Source organism: Homalodisca vitripennis, chromosome 1 (assembly GCF_021130785.1).
Source record: "Homalodisca vitripennis isolate AUS2020 chromosome 1, UT_GWSS_2.1, whole genome shotgun sequence".
Classification (NCBI taxonomy): domain Eukaryota; kingdom Metazoa; phylum Arthropoda; class Insecta; order Hemiptera; family Cicadellidae; genus Homalodisca; species Homalodisca vitripennis.
In genome coordinates, this window is record NC_060207.1 from 97,577,828 (window position 1) to 97,595,917 (window position 18,090).

Consider the following 18,090-nt stretch of genomic DNA (forward strand, 5'->3'; position numbering starts at 1 on the left):
CCGATCTGACATTCAGAACGTGGATACCACACGTCCCAAAACAAACTGACTGATATTTAATTAACAATTACCTTATTCTTAATGTATCCCAGTTACAGTTATCGTGTTCCCAAACCTAGGTAGTCACTGAGTAAATGTTTTGTCCCTAATGCACCGATCTGAACAATTCAGAACGTGGATACCCACGTCCCAAACAAAACCTGACTGGATAATTTGAATTTACAAATTATTATTCTTAATGTATCCCCAGTTACAGTTGTCATGTTCCCAACCTAGAAAGTCACTGAGTATGTTTGTTGTCCCCTATGCACCGATCTGACATTCAGAAACGTGGATACCCACGTCCCAAACAAAAAACTCTGACTGATATTTTAATTACTTACAATTATATTATTCTTAATGTATCCCAGTTACAGATGTCATGTTCCCAACCTAGAAGTCACCTGAGTATTGTTCTTGTCCCCTATGCACCGATCTGACATTCAGACACGTGGATACCCACGTTCCCAAACAAACCTGACTGATATTTAATTACAATTAATTATTCCTTAATGTATGCCCAGCTTACAGTTATCAGTGTTCCCAACCTAGAAGTCACTGAGTATGTTTTGATCCATATGCACCGATCTGACAGTTCAGAACCGGTGGATACCCACTGTCCCAAACAAACCTGGACTGATATATTTAATTACAATTATTATTCTTAATGTATTTCCCAGTTACAGATATCGTGTTGTTCCCAAACCTAGAAGTCACTGAGTATGTTTTGTCCCTAATGCCACCGATCTGAGCATTCAGAACTGTGGATACCCACTGTTCCAAACACTAAACCTGACTGATATTTAAATTACAATTATATATTCATTAATAGATCCAGCTTACAGTATCGTGTTTTCCCAAACCCTAAAAGTCACTGAGTTATGTTTTGGTCCCTATGCACCGATCTGACATACAGAACGGGATACCCACGTCCCAAACAAACCGACTGATATTTTAATTACAATTATTATTCTTAATTATCCCAGTTACAGTTATCATGTTCCCAACCTAGAAGTCACTGAGTATGTTTTGTCCCTATGCACCGATCTGACATTCAGAACGTGGATACCCACGTCCCAAACAAACCTGACTGATATTTAATTTTCTTAGCACATCTTTCATATTAAACATTAATAATTAACATTCAGAAAAGGCATATCCCCGAATCAAGCCTATAGATCAATCGTTAATGAAATTAACGAAATAATTTCAAATGAAACCGGTTTAAGTAGTGCAAAAAAGCGAATTACTTACTTAAATTTAAACAGAAAACTTATGAACGGTATGGAAATTTAGATATTCACAATCCTTAAAGCTTAGGTCTTGAGTGACGGTTAATAAATAGTTGAAAAGTAAAAAAAATATGGTAAACATAATAAAATTTTATAAAACTTGCAGTGAAATAAATCAATTAAATTTGTTTATTGATTATGTTAGCTCAAGTGTGAGTTTAATTAAACAACATGTGCAGAAATAAGTGGAGCTTTAAATTTGTTTGTTTCTTGGAGGAATTAATGAGACATAGTACCTAAATTCAGTATTACCAATTAAGGTTTGCGGCAGAGTGGCCAGGTAGTTTCCTTGTACTCACGCATCACTACAATCACGAGCGCAGAGTCGTCCCGGATTATACAGCGACATCTTATAGACTCATGAGTAAGCAATACTGTCTGATTATTTCAGTGTATTATACGTTGATTAGTATCATTTTTCTTGTTATTATATTTACTATATATATATATATATATATATATATATATAATATATATATATATATATATATATATATATACTAATCATTTTAGGTAAAATACAAATAACAAAAATCTGGGTTTCATTGAGGAGGTGCACTATGTGTTTGAATCTGTGTGTGTGTTAGTGTAAAACTACACTTATCTACCCAGCCGCAGATACTATTTGCTAACACTATAGATTTTACCAAGGATAAATAAATCAAACCGTATGTGTTTATCAATGGTAGTATTACATAATTTTACTGAATACCTAATTATTCAAGGGGTTGATGGGGTCTCCTCAATCCCTCTTTGTAAAAATCCATTATGTCAGAAATTCACTAGGTCACGTGAAGCAACGCTATGTCCACATTCTGAAATCATAGCGGAGTAGAATCATAAAAGTGTAAGGAAGTTTGTACAAGAAGGGATCTCCAAGTTTTCCCACGATTACAAAATTACATTTTATTGTTACTATCCACCAGTAGGAAAGTGATTAATTTTTCTAACTTTCGTTAAAAAGTTTAATGACAAAGGACGGAGATATTTAACGGAGAAGAGTTATTATTAAGATAACAAAAACCGAGACAATGCGGCCGAGGTCCAAGATGTCCGCGGAATGGTAAAATCAGCCGGTCCAGCGTCTGAGTGTGTGTGTGTGTGTGTGTGTGTGTGTGTGTGTGTGTGTGTGTGTGTGTGTGTGTGTGTGTGTGTGTGTGTGTGTGTGTGTGTGTGTGTGTGTGTGTGTGTGTGTGTGTGTGTGTGCGCGCGCGGCTGCGTGTGTGAGCGCGCTAGAGGCTGCTCCCCAGGCTCGCCTCAGGACAGCATTCCTGCACCTTCTACTACCCGTCCCACATACATCAGAACCGTTCTGAAAACATTACCATCCTCGAGGCCGTGGCTGGCTGGACCTCACAGAGTGGACCCAGCCACATGTTCGTGGTCGTGTACTCTCGTGCGCCTCACGGCTCAGATCTGCCACTTCTTTATATTGCACTAAATTCGACTATTTTCGTAATTAAAAAATTCTTCTGAAATTTCTAATTCTTAAATACTGTAATAAAAAATCTGTTTAGTTTATTTATATTATTTAATACATTTGAATTCAATATTCGTGCTCAAGAGCCGGGATCCTCTAACGTCGTTCTGAGTTTTAGTCCCATAAGAACAATGCTAAACCAAAGAATTCCTTCATGCACTTTTAGTCGTAAAATTATGGGAAATCTCTAATTTAAATGATATAAAATATACATTAAAACAGTTTGTACACACAAAAAATAAAACTTTGTTGTAGTTCATATTTTTAAATATCCACTTCATAAGAAAACATAAAAATAAGGGCATAACAACGTAGTTACGGAGTAAAACACAAAGTCGTTTCAGTCAGCTGACTCATAAGGCAATGATTGCAGTTGTAATTTACTAATCAATGCTTTTTGGTTCCTAATTAACTACCAACCGGATGTACCAATACATTCGATCTAGATTACAAAGTATTCACAGTATTTGTTTTTCCACTAGTTACTGTAATATTTAATCGTTAACAACAACAGGTATAACTCAATATAGACGCAAATAATATAACTAGCCAGAAAACCGTCCTCTTTCGTAAATTGTCATTTCCATACATATATACTGTGGGATGTTTTATGTATTTTTTATTTATAACACTAAAGAATTCGTAGTAAGGACGTAGTTATTTTTTAAACTAATTATTTGAAGGACAGTGAGAGACATGTTGTCACCGACATGTTGTTTTTCTCAGCGTATACATGTACAAAAGTAAAATAATGTATCGATGTTGCCTTTTGACTGGTGTACTCCATATGTAGACCCTTTCAGCCTTTGATAATAACTTAATAATGCTTAGTGTTTTAACATCATCTCTAGTGTAAATAGAGTACATATTTAAAAAATATAAATTATGAAATAGATTATACATAATTTACATAATAATCGTATTGCGACATAGTAATAATAAGTATAATAATCTTTCGTTTCTTAAACGCAGAATCTTAGAATGTAAGTAAGCTAAACTGTCTATATAAAACTGTAAGAAAATGAAAACATGTATCTTTGTCATTTATTCAGTACCGTTTAACTTTTATCGTTTGCTGTCAAAATGTATAAACATTACGTAAATAAATTTAAAAAATCATAAGTGTTTTCCTTGTTTATAAAAGAACTGGTTCATATATTTTCGACTCTAGAATCTTTTCCCTACATTTCCGTCTATAGCCACTGGTTACTATTATAGTTTATTGTGTATTTTTCCATGACCATCTGTTAATTGCTATATTCCCTATAGTTATAGTTTGATATATTGTTTGAAGGAACAGAATATATTGGCGTAGAACCAATTACTATAACAATTTACAGTGGAGGTTTGAGGAGAATGCTTCCTTATTGATACGATTGATAACAAGCGCAGCCCTGTAAAACTCGGTCATCAGATCCAAAAAGGCTTTCAATATAGAAACAATAGTACCTGCAATGGTCATCTGTAATATCAACAGCGACAGTAACGAGACCTGAACAGTAATTAGGGACCTTTTCTCTCGCCCTCCGTGTTCCAAACACCGGGATCAGTTGCGCAAGACTCGACTTTCAACAAAAACAATCACCGACTAATCGAGTGTAGACAATCAATTGTCGACGTCACCGCACACTTGTCCGTGGCTGAGGCACGATTACAATAAAATGCAGCAGAGCAAGAAAGGCCGTACGGTCTAGTTGCCCCTGTTGTTGTATGACAGTTTGACCTTTATGGCATTCCACTAGCAAGGACGCTTATAAGTTGGAGGAATTTTTATTTCCTGAGTAGGAAAGTTCTCTTCCCTGGTTTTCTTTAACGGTGCTACTTTTTTTTAAGTTGACGGTCATGGTAAGAGAAGAACGTAGCCAGGAAATAATTTTGGGAGTGTCCAGGACAGCTGATATTTTCCCGTAGAGGACAGAGAGGCCCTATTTTGTTCCTTAAACATTTCTTGACCCGTTTCTTTGTTGAAAACGATCTTTCAACAGTACATGTCACTAATACTGAATTGTTTAAATAATAATAATCGTTTACTAAAAACGTTTTCTGAAAATTAGGTGTCCTGACCCCTTGGACTCCTCGCTAGCTACGTCATTGTGGTAAGACTTATTAGCTTATTTAATGCATTCTACTAGAATGAATATATGCCTCTGCCTTATACGTTGAACTTTCAAACCAATAAAAGGTGGGAATTCCTTGAAAGATTAGAGAAGTGGGAATAACAAATCCAGGAGGTACACGTGGTAAGCATATAACCAACGGAAAATGGCTAATATGTTATTGGAAAAAAGTCAAAGACTTATTGGTACAAAATAAAAGTGTATATATCAAGTGTCAGCTAAATGGGAAGATACCACTAATGAAAGTATTATTGTATGTTCATTAATATACTCGTAATGATAAAACACAAGACGATGAGATTCTCCAAATGCCAATGTAGCCTACTCGTATATTGTGTTTAATTAATAATTTTGAGTTGTAATACCAACCATAGGCATTTAAAACATTTGTTGTATAGTATCCTTATTTCTCAACGCTATTTCATAATCACGTCGAAGTGAGATTACTCACAAAACGAACAAATATGATTTTGAGAAATGGAGAGGGGTTTTCCTTATAATATACAGAGAGCTAAGCAATAATAACGATAGTATTATTATTATATATCATATGCCATAATTTTTATTTAATGAATAAATGGCATCAAGCAAGATAAGCTATCCACGTGTTCAATTGGAAAGTATTAAATATTTAGTATGACAAAAAGCTTAAACCTCTTCAACTAAAAACGCTCTAAACAGTAAACACTTTATTTTCTAGTCAGCGAAAATGTTTCAAACAGTAATTAGAACATAGAGAAGTTTGAAAATAGGTGGAAACAGACAATTAACGTCAGTAACTGTGTCCAAAAGATTCTACGATTTGCATGTGTAAAAATCGTTCTACGTTCGGTTTGCTTGAATAAATATAATTCTCCACGTTCATCTCCCACTACCTGTTTAGGATCGTATGCGGTATCCCAGTACATTAACTTAAGTATTGTAACTATATATCAATTAACGTCAGTAACTGTGTCCAAAAGATTCTACGATTTGCATGTGTAAAAAAACGTTCTACGTTCGGTTTGCTTGAATAAATATAATTCTCCACGTTCATCTCCCACTACCTGTTTAGGATCGTATGCGGTATCCCAGTACATTAACTTAAGTATTGTAACTATATATTATATCAATTAACGTCAGTAACTGTGTCCAAAAGATTCTACGATTTGCATGTGTAAAAAACGTTCTACGTTCGGTTTGTTTGAATAAATATAATTCTCCACGTTCATCTCCCACTACCTGTTTAGGATCGTATGCGGTATCCCAGTATATTAACTTAAGTATTGTAACTATATATCAATTTAGTCACATAAAAACTTCTAACAGATTCTCCAAATCTAATTTCGGTACTCTCTCAGAAAGGTTAGGTTAGGTCAGGTGGATTCTGGCGGGCAGTTGACAGGTAAACAGCTGTTTTTTACTCAATCAGCTGTGAGCCCCTGGCGGCCGGTTCACAGAGGTTCTACCGCACCGCGCCGCCGCCTCGGGCAATAGGTCTCCCGCGTCACGCTCAAGCGCAGCGCCCGGCCCCCGCCACTCGTGCCACCGCGCGTACTACGCATGCGTAATGGTGCGTGCGCTCGTGACTGCTCATTCCCCGTGAAATACTGACCCGTCCCTCGTTTAGCTTCCGCAAGGTGTACAATCAATGGAAAATACTCCTACAGCATCATGCCCTCAGAAAGTACTGATTGCATAATGATTTTTACATCTACCATGAAAGGATTAAACTTGATGTAAACTGTGTGATACATAGTGAGCAGAAAATGCGGGAACAGCTCAATGATACAAACTAAATAACTCGATAATAATTATTATTATTAGATGTTTTCAAACCAGTTCAGTAACCACTTTGGTGGGCTAGCCTTATTTTGATTATTTACCTCGGTGTTTTCGTCTCGTCAGAATCTGTAAAATATATAAACTAATAGTTGCTCATGAGATAGTTATCACCCATTCTGAGGTATCTCCTGAAAAATATATCGAGTCACCGCTAGCAAAAAGAGTTTTAGAATCATTTATGCTGCAAATTGTTACAAAACTCTTATGTAAAAAATTTTAGATCTCAACAGTAAGAAGAAATAATAGTACCGTATAATAATTAGAAATTCAGTTTTAATCACCAGGACTTCAATTCCGCCCTCACATGCTTTTTAAGCCTATATGAGTAACAGTAACCTACTATAACTTTGTTTAAAGTAATGCCAACTTTCCATATATTTTAGGAACATTAATATTATACATTAAACAATTACAATTTATATTAAGTTAGTCAAAATTATGAAGTGCTGGAAAATTATGATGTTATATTAAATTTTTACCCACAATGGACTCGTCTAATTTACTCGAGCTTTATTTCCTTCAAAGATGTTGTTTATGATCAACCGTAGACTGTTGTATAAGTACTTTCGACTTATGTAAAATAGCTATAAGATGTTTTAATGATAAGTGATGATTATATCGATGTGTTACAAAAGTGTGTTGTTGCCATTGACAACCATAAATGAAACATTTAATATAGTTTATTCTTTACGATTATTTATTCTAATTAATAATGAAAACCGATACATCTGATACTAGAAGTAATAAATTTACAAACAAGAACAATTGTGAATTACAATTTTACCGTTATTAAGTTTTAATATAACTCAGTTTGCTCTTAGGTGATATCCAATTAGTGCAAGGTTAATCGTTATACATTTTCCGTTGGTAGAACCTAGAGTGTAAACTGTGGCTAATTAATAAGGAAATACTCCAAGAGAAAATTCCAAGAGTTTGTGACGTAACTAATAAGCGACACACGTAGTCCTCTTGCAGTTTTCCTTATAAACCGTTGCGTTAAATATATCAAAGTTATTGGATAACAGTCATGAATTTATTTATATACTTTTTACCCATCAAGTTACTGTATCGATTCAGAACCGTTACGATGTTACATATTTGCACGACAACGTGTATAATTGTTACATACTGTAGTGTACTATTATACTAATTGTCTTTACAACAGACTTTTAAGCACATCGGGTTACTCTACATTGGCCTTTGAGGAAGCCGACGGCGGGAATAGAGGCGAAGAAAATATCGTTTGGTCGGTGCTCGCCCAAATATGGCCTAATTGCAAGGTCAAGTCAGACACGACGTTCAAATGTCTGTGTAGAGTGTCTGCCTCATTTCGCAAGGTTACACTACATTTTATATACGTGAAGTCAATGAGTAAAACTAGAGAAGCAAAATTAAATTGATGATAATAGTTCATGTTGATAATAATGGAGACAAAAGTCAAAAAGAACAGCTGACAACAATTTTTCATCATATTACTAATTAAAACATATTTGTACCTCACAATGGCTTCTAGTTATAATATACTTATTTGGTAACTGGCTGTACAAATTGATATTTTATCCACCCTTGATTTTCCTTGAATATTTGCTTAACTATTTAGTAATTCAAAGAGAAATGGTAGTCTTGAACAAGAATCCACTTACTTGTTTGGAAAAATTAGACAAACATCAAAATAAGTTTTTTTAATGTCTTTTTAGCCAATTTCGATCACGTCAATAAAACAATCTTCATCAACAAACAGAAACAGTTCAATTTATTGTATTGGCTAGAAAAGAGGATCAAATCAGCCTTGCCTAATCAAATAATCAAACAATGATTTCGGTTTGATCCGCGGTTTTGCAATACTGATATAATGACAGCATTGATTATCGAATTTTGAGGCCAGGATCATATTAATTTTCTCTCTGACGCTTCGTCTGTAGAATACACTCAACCATCAGGTTGTGGTCTTACAATGTAGCCACAAACTGTAGTATAATAGTATGGAATATGAAGAAATCTTGTTGTTGGATTACAATTGCGTATATTGCTCCAGATGAACCCAATATTTGACCAAAAATTTATTAACCAGATACCTGAAGCTAAAAATTACGTTTAAAGAAAGCAATGTTTTAAAAGTTAGGACTAATCCATTCATACTTAGGACTTTTTATGTTTGACAAAATATATTTGCCCAATTTTGAGAAATAATATTACAGATGAGGAGTTATGAGTTAAATTTTAGCATAACAATGTGACTAATTTACGATTAATTTAATAATATTCACATCAAAATGTAAATAAAAATCAAAAATGTTTCAGAGAAAGTTGTAAAAATTAGAGGATTATTATAATTATATTTATACTTTATTTCTTTTATTACTATTGTACGCATTAGATTACAATTTACTTTTATTTGTCATAATATTACGAATCATTGAGCCAACTGAATGCCACGGATAGCATTTAAATGTCATCAGTGTAGTTAATTAAAAAAAAAAAACCACCGTTACTAACCTCTTCATCGCCTGAGGCAAGATCCTCAGGCCCGGTGCCCCCTCCTCCATCGTCGTCTATCAGGACGAAGGATACGTCATTATTGTTGTGATGCTGTGCTATCTGTAGCTGTTTCCGTGGAGACAGCGCGTCACCATCCGTGTCATCCGGGTCTTCCGGCGACTCCAACTTCCGCTTAGGAGTCAGCTGTGCGGCATTGTTAGCTATGACGTCATTCAGCTCCTGTTCCAGCTCCAGCTGGTCGCTTGAGGCGTCGCCGTCCAGGGAACTCATGTCGTCCTGCTTGACGAACATCATGTCTTCTTTGGCGTTCATCCTCATTCCGTGACAGATATGACAAGTATCCCTAAAGAGTCAAGAATCCTTTGGAAACCGAGTGTATCAATGTCATCTGCTGGATCTTCTTGGAAGTCTTGAGTTTTCACTCCGCATTTCCTTTAGTGGACACCGGTAAAACTGAAGGTAACAAATGCTAGAAGAGAATACTCGTCTGCTCTTGAATTTTGTAATCACTTTTTTGGAGCGAAATTTTAAAAATTATGGCAACACTTTTTGAAACACTTGGCGTCATTCCTGGACCGGATTACCCGCACAAATTGTCGACCGCGAAGGAAAAGCGGCACAGAACAACGCACAGCTGTTTGATTCGGTTCATCTACTGCAAGATCGGACACCACCTACGGCACCGGGGTGATAAAAAAATCGCACACGAAAGTACTTGGACGCGGTAGAAAATCGAAGGGGGTGGGCGGAGAATCGCGGTACTGAAAACGGTGACCGAATCGAATGTAGCTTTAGGCGTTTCTGGTGTGACCCAAGGTATTAAACCAGGTAGGATAAGTGGGGAGGAGAGAGAAAAAGGTCTCTAGTTCTCTGTCTCTCTTCGAGACAAGTGCTGCTTCAACGGACCGAGAGAGAATCACAGAAACCTGTTCGACCACTCCCGTCCCACTCACAGGCGGCCCGCTTATTGGCATATTTTCCTTCCTTCTCTATCTCGTGTCCACCGATTGATAAACTTTAACGGGACTCCTTTTGGAATAGGAGCTGCGTAATTTTCTGAAATTATCAGAAAATTAAATCTGCGACTGGAAACTATTACGGAGGTCGTTTAATTGGCATTAACCTTAATTATCTGCAAGAGTTTCATGCCGGACTGAGAAACGTTGGCTTCCGCGTGTTCGCAGAGTCCAAGACATTTACGGCTCAGTGGTATCTATCGTAGCATAGACGATGGCCTACGATCACCCTTCCATTACTGTGTGTCCGTACAGAGTTGCACTGGACAACGATCTTTACAATCACAATCTCCATTAACAACTAAAAACACATAACACAGCCTGAACCTCTTAATTTAGAAACTTTTATTATAAATATTGAAAATAAGTACATCCAAATATAATTTATCTACAGTTTTCTGTACTTTGTTATTTTAACGTAATTTTTACCATTTTTTACTAAGTGTTAATGACTAACAAATTATTAAATTTAACATTTTTCTAAAATTATTGTACTTATCCAACTGTAGGGCAGCGGTAAAGAAGTAAATCTACATGATTCTTTGTGAGTTGTAGGGGGTATCTTTCTCAGGTTTGCCTTTTTCAAAACCCGTATAGAAAGTTCCATTTCCGTGCGAATAGTCACGTAAACGGAGAATTAGCTTGACGCGTCAACCCCCAACAATAGCTCTGGTCGGGCGGACGTAATGCTACTATTTTCGTCGCCTGACACTAAGTCTGCGCTATTCAAGATGGATTTTCTAAGGTGAACGACCTCACCACGCTTTGTTTCAAGTTCGTATTTTATCGAATTTGATGCTATTTAAGTGAATTGTAATTGTGTGGTATGATAAAAAAAAGGTTACAAAATTACAACCAAGTTTTCAACTTCATATTATTTACCACGGTTGATGGAGAAGATACTTGGAAACGGTTTTATATTCTATTCAATAATTTAGGTACTGAAATTTTTATTTGAAACATACACACTCAATTTGATTATTTAGTTTTTTTAACTATTCCTTACAACATAGTCTACAGGTAAACGGTAAATTTCGATTTGTGAATTTTGTATTTATTTTATTTTATTTTATTAGTTATCTGTATATAGGAATTGGTAAATATTTTTGGATTATGAATACATTTGTCAACAAAGGAGATAAACAACAACCATTTGCGTTATTAAAAAAAGAAATCTTGAGCCTTAAATTGTTATTTGAGACCTTACCAACGATAGTCAACACAGTTTACATTTCCCCACTTCCACCACCCACTAATGAAGTATTGTTAAATAATCCATTGAACGAGCATTGATTTATCGATCCATAGTTTTCTACAGTACTATGTACAAGACGGAACACCTTTTTCATTATGACCACCCCTAACCTTACCTCTATTGGGCAGATTTGTCTTATTCTACGTAAAAAGGTATCTATTAGGCGTATAATTCATGGAATTGATTTAGAACTCTACTTAAAAATGTGAACTTTACCACCTTGCCGTGATTCATTCGTTGTAGAATACGTGGTTTTACACCATACATCAATCACTCTCTGTATATTTATTCTATACTTTGTAACTATATAGTAGACCACCATCAAGAGGATTGGGAGTTATTTCAATGTTTGTTAAGTTCTCTTAGTAGAAACAATGAGGTGATTCTAGGACGAAAATTAATTTAATTAAAATTAAATCTATGTTTGTTTTAGCCTATATAGCCTACAGATTAAATCACGTAAGTTTTATCAAACCAACTATAGACAAGAAAGAAGACAATCGGTTACGGAAACCCTGTCCCATCACACTTGAATAACAAGTAGAAATTTGTCTTAAAACTCAGGAAGCACTAAATAAATCTATTTGCACCTTAATATTTTGGTACTTTGGTATACCACTATTTTTGTCCGGAGGCCACTACTTTTGGAACAGTTTTCTTTCCAGAGGACCTAAAGAAAATACATTATTAGAAAGAACAGACTTTGTTTGACTTAATGTGAAAATTACTTGTCAATATGTTGGTTCTGGTTTTCTGCCTCCCAAAGGGCGAGAAGTAGGCCACTATATCCTTATCTACTTTTTTTTACTACACGATATAAGTAGGTTTATATTAGGTTATATGTTACTAGTAGTACCAAAGTAAAAGATAGCCTTTTTTACGAGCGTTCACGTGATCTGACGTTGAATTTAGGAATTATCTCGAGGGATGTTTTTCTTTCTTCAGAAGTACAGGACCAACGAAGCCCGCACTGTTGGCCAGACATTTCTGATATGTATTAAAATTGAATGATCTGGCACGTGATCTGACGTTGAATTTAGGAATTATCTCGAGGGATGTTTTTCTTTCTTCAGAAGTACAGGACCAACGAAGCCCGCACTGTTGGCCAGACATTTCTGATATGTATTAAAATTGAATGATCTGGCACGTGATCTGACGTTGAATTTAGGAATTATCTCGAGGGATGTTTTTCTTTCTTCAGAAGTACAGGACCAACGAAGCCCGCACTGTTGGCCAGACATTTCTGATATGTATTAAAATTGAATGATCTGGCACGTGATCTGAGATCGGGAAAGTACCGATTGGAAATACCCCTGGTCATTAGTGCCGGCTTCGGTGGTCCCGCACATCTGACATAAAACGTCCTTCGAGATAGTTCCTGAATTCAAGCTCAGTGACGTTAGCGCTCGTAAATGTTGACTTTATCTTTTTATATTTATATTTTTGTATACATACGAACATATGTATAATTAACTAATAAGAAATACTAAATAGGGGTAGAATGACCTCCTCGCCGACATTGCTTTCTTTCGGGATTCAGGAATCAAGAACCGTATATGTATATTTTGCAGTAAGCTAAATAAAGTTGTTTTCTGTCTAATAATGCAGTTTTTAGGTCTTCGGTAATAAGGGTCTCTGGATACCATAATGCCGAATTTTCATTTGTATGAAGTGTGTATGTGTCGTACATTCTTTTAAAGTTTATGCCAGTCTAAAATTGTGGTAAGGTGGAGATTCTGATGACACAATCACCAACACTGATCCACTGAAATCATTAACAAACAACAAGCTATTACTTTTTAGACCAAATATTTCCACAAGCTGTTCAGATTACCTATTTTAATTGCTCGCCCGGGAAGGCTAAGTAGGTTGTTCTGTGATCTTCTATTGATTTATTTTTTTTAAATGAAGACTGAATGGTCACGGTCTGGAATGAAGACAACTTTACTGTTATACTGACATAAGTGAGGTGACTATATAGGAACATATGTAACTTATATGGATAAGTTACTTTTTACTGTATTATTTTGATTACAATTATTGATAAAAATGGAATAGATGGAGCATGGGTCTTATTTACAATAGGTTCAAGGTTTCTTCGTAATAACTCACTTACTTGTCTGCCGGTTACGTACAAATACTCGTAAGTATATCGATTTTAAATTAACTTTGCAAAGGCCTAAAGGTTTGAAATTTGGAACATACTCAGAATTGAATAACAGTGTTATAGTATGCAATTATATGCTCATATTGGTGTTTCCATCTCCCTAAGATAGTGTGACCTTAACACAGAGGAAATGCCTCCTGCTGTCTGAAAATCAATAGATGTTATCAATGGATAATCTATTACACTATCTAATCTAATCTATCTATTAATCTATCTATCTATTGCACTTTTTATTTATTTCCATGTTTTCCAGACCTTGAGTAGAGAAATGTTGCAAATGTAGGGTTGTGCTCTCAAACGTATTCATACATTTTAAATTACTCACTAAATATTTTAATGGCCTGAACGTTTGGCGAAGTCTCACCCTCAGTTAATGACGAAAGCAGAGTTATGTATTAGTGCGTGCGTGCGTTTTGTGCACGTTAACTTTTCTATTATTGTTAAATTAAATGGTTTAAATTTGGTATGAAACTCCACCTGTAATATCTCTATATCAAAATTGAAATTGGTAAACTAACATCGGGCTATTGGGGAGTTACTGTCCAGGCTCAAGCCTGTTGCCCGCTGTAGGGCGAGTGTGAAGCCTCCCTCGCTGACCCGAAGTTCGGTGTGCGATCAACTTTTTAATTTCTGTACTGAACTATATTGTATTGATTAATTGTATTTAATTGTAATTCACTGTATTGATTAATCACCTTAAATTAGCCAAATCAAATGAATTAAAGGGTTATTAGTGGCTACTGATAAGTCATACTTCGCAGCTATTGATTTCTTCATCAAACAGGACAACTATAAAGCTGATTAAAGTTGTGAACTATTTCGAGTACTTCAGACGTAAATAGCCCCTCTCTGATTTCAGCTGTTACAACGGCTTGTTTTCTGAGCTTATAACAAATTCAGTTATAACATCCGTTTCGTTCCGATTAGTTTTCGAACAGTTACTTCTCGATCGTTATCTAAATCGCTCAAATGTTTGTGTATATTTTAGTCAATCAGTCCAAATCTATGTGTTTCCAATTTAAATATTTTCTTATCGCTTTTAGAAGTAAATCCCTTGGTTCACACTCATCATGATGTCGAAATGTTAATAAATAATACATTTCGACAAAATTCCAAGCACAATATAAAAGTTCCCATATGTTTTGTTTAATTTAAACATGCCAAACTGTCCCTGTTAATGTTCTAATTGTATTATACTGGCACAAAAAGTATTCTTACGAAAAGAATGTTGAAATTATTTTAAATAGAAACAACTGTTTTGTATCATATAAACACCTGAGGAAGAAGTTTAGATGACGATTTCATACAAAAACAGAAAATAAAAATAAAATATAGCTTATTACAACCACAATGATGTTATACTTTTATATCACGCGATTCAACGGACACACTTTATTTGGGCGGAGTCCAGTTAAGCAGTCTGACGGCGCACGTCGCTAGCAACAGGAGATAAAGCACACTTGTAGAGGATACTAAGCCTCTCCTTCTTCTTTTAGTTATTTACACAGCATTTTCCTAAACTTGATAATATTCGAATTGCTGAAAAACGAACTAACAGCATACAGCATTTTAACTGGCTGTGGGAAATACAGATGAAAATATGAACATTTTGGATAGTCTCATATCAGAAATCAGACAAGTAAATGGGGTAAATGATAAAACCACAGGTGCGAATGTACACGGTATTGTAGAACAGTTCAGAAACGGTCTATTCATGATGACACGGTTCAGTTAAAGAAATTATAAACTGAATTCTTAATGCATTGGAGGAAATATAAGACGTTAGAGAAGATACGATTGTATAGTTTTAAAGAGTATCTCTTGATTGGATAAACAATCGATTACAAATATATAAGTTGGACTGCATTTCTCGAAATAGTCATGATTATAAAAAATATTGAAAGTAAGGTTTCAAAAAATGTAGTAATTAACATTTTCTAAAATTAAAAGCGTGCTTTTTAACAAAAAACTCTTGCGGTTTTGTAGCCATTGCAAAATTTATTTTTTATCCACAACAAATCTTGCATGTATACCGATATATAGTAGTTGATCCACCTTATTTAAACCCATATGCGGAAATTTTAAATGACCAAGGTCTATCCATCATTCAGCTATAAACGGCCAGTAGTGGCTCAAAATTATTAATATTGTCCTATAACACAAATTATTATTATTGTGTTATTTATTGCCCAATATGGTTGAGGAAACATAAAGCAGTCTGTGTTAATGAGAACATCCTACGCATGCGCTGGGCTAACTGAATGAATGGCTGAGTTGTCGCGATTTCCAGGTACCATATTAACACTCTTGGATACCTAGTCGTCTACGTAAATCCCTGCATGAGTTACAACGGCGCTTGTATTTGTTTGTTTTGACCGGGTCCTGGAGCGATGTTGCGGCCGCAGGTCACCTACACCTCACACACCGGTCTGCATCCAACACTAACGGGACCGAACCACGGGCCGGTTTCGTCGCAGACGTCCGCAGACAGCGATAATACCGCGCATTCCGGCCCGCACTCGCACCCACACCCGTATCATGCCGGCCTTCAGTGCATCGATTACGATTTTACACAGTGTAGCGATATCTAAAGTCGGCTTTCTTTGTTGAAGCAGTAGATAAACTGCTTATATTTAGATATGTTTTAACTCACCTCTTTCTCGTGACAATATAATTTATTCCTACAAAAACCGAACTTGCTTTTCTCATAAAATTGTCCTGTAAATAAATGTATTCATGCCAGCAAAGAACGATACCGCCTGAAAAATAACTCGATCTTAGATGATTGTAAGGTTGCAGTTTTAAATGGGAAGGGAGGTTTTAAAATCTAGTATAATTAAACTAATTGAAAGAACTGCGTGAAATTATAAAATCTGCTCTTGTTCCTCTCCTCTGCCAAGACACGACTTTGTATTCTGTTACAATAATTTTCGGCGATTTTCGTCTTCGTAAATCATTTATTTTATACCTTTTTCACCTATGAATAATTATGATAATTCAAACATATACTTTTACATTACAAATATGTTGTAGTTTTGATAACACTGTATCTGAAAATAATGTACAAAAATAATAAACACAAAATATTTTAATGTTTTATATCGAGAAGTACATTTGCGATCTTTGCTAAAAATGCTATAGAATAAATTATTTTTAGAACGTTATTGCAGAAACTACATCAGACATTGTCAAATTGCAACGTACATATTCCATTGTTTATATTATTTGCAATTAGGGAGTGTGTGACTAAAGGGCCCAGGGAGTCAGTCGCCTCGTACGCACGCACCTCCACACTCACGAGCGCAGAGGGTTGAGGCCAGACCAGCACCTGCATTTCCTGCATTTCCTTTAGTAACATCTTAGATGAATAAGCAACAATTATTCATCTTAGATAATAATTAGATTAATAATTATTTATTAATCTAATAAATAATTAGACTAATTACTTCTAGAGATTTAATCTAGAAATAACAAGATTCAGTAGTAAAAATTTTACTATTTAATCTTGTTACAAGAACTGATAACAATTTTAGTGCAATTTTATACTTTGTTAGACACATTTTTCTTGTGTTGATGTCTACTATCTTATGTACTGACAACTTTTGGATAACATTATAAATAATAAAATAGGGGTTCGACTGTGCAAAGTGCACGAGGCAATAGCAGGGCCGAAATGCGACCGCTCCTAATCCACTGCACTTGTGTGTCTGTGTGTGGGGTCTGAGTGTGTGGGCGTGAACTACCTGAACCCAGCCGCACTATCTATTTGCTAATACTATAGTAGTTGCTAGGTGAAGTATATCTTTCATTGCGTATAGCCTAAAGAACTATAGATTGATACAAATGTCAATCTATAGTTAACCTCTATTGTCGTTAACCTCGCATTGCTAATCATTTCATCGATTCTACGAGCTAAAATTATTCTCTTTAGAAGGTAATTTTTTTTTTAATTCGGTTTTAGTGTTCTAACGAAATCGGTTCAGAGATCCTAGAGAACCTCCATCGTAACATGAACGGAAAGTTGTTATACAGTATATACCCTACTAAAGTAGACATAGGCTAGCATAATAAGTAACAAAAAGTACATAGCACCTACGCACCCCCAAAAATAATTTAAAATGTCTACCTCACTCAGATAATTAATTAATAATTGTAAGTTATTGTAAAAGCCTACGGTGATGGTTAAATTTATAATTAATAAATAGACTTTCTATTTATGATCAGCAAGTTTTCATATTTTTATCAGTCTATTTTTAAGGTTCACAACTACATTGGTCGTCATCCAAGGGGTGGCAAGGGTGAACAAAGTGGGCACTCCTCAACCCCTGTTATAATCGATAGTCGCAAATCCAAAGGCGTACAAAAAAGCTGGTTTACGACATAACCTCATTGTTGGGCGCC

General features: G+C 35.4%; 1 protein-coding gene across 2 annotated transcripts in view; it reads right to left on the reverse strand.

Annotated features, from left to right (window-relative positions):
• LOC124367341 (transcription factor AP-2-epsilon) overlaps positions 1 to 18,090 on the reverse strand; it is a 142,271-nt gene that overhangs the window by 78,807 nt on the left and 45,374 nt on the right. Inside the window, exon 1 of one of the 2 annotated variants that reach the window (XM_046824089.1) lies at positions 9,249 to 10,118. The exons of the other annotated variant lie outside the window; for it this stretch is intronic. Within the exon in view, the coding sequence (XP_046680045.1) occupies positions 9,249 to 9,569 (321 nt within the window). The 5' untranslated portion in view covers positions 9,570 to 10,118. Of the gene's footprint in view, positions 1 to 9,248; positions 10,119 to 18,090 lie in introns of those variants that run through there. 2 annotated transcript variants of the gene reach the window in all.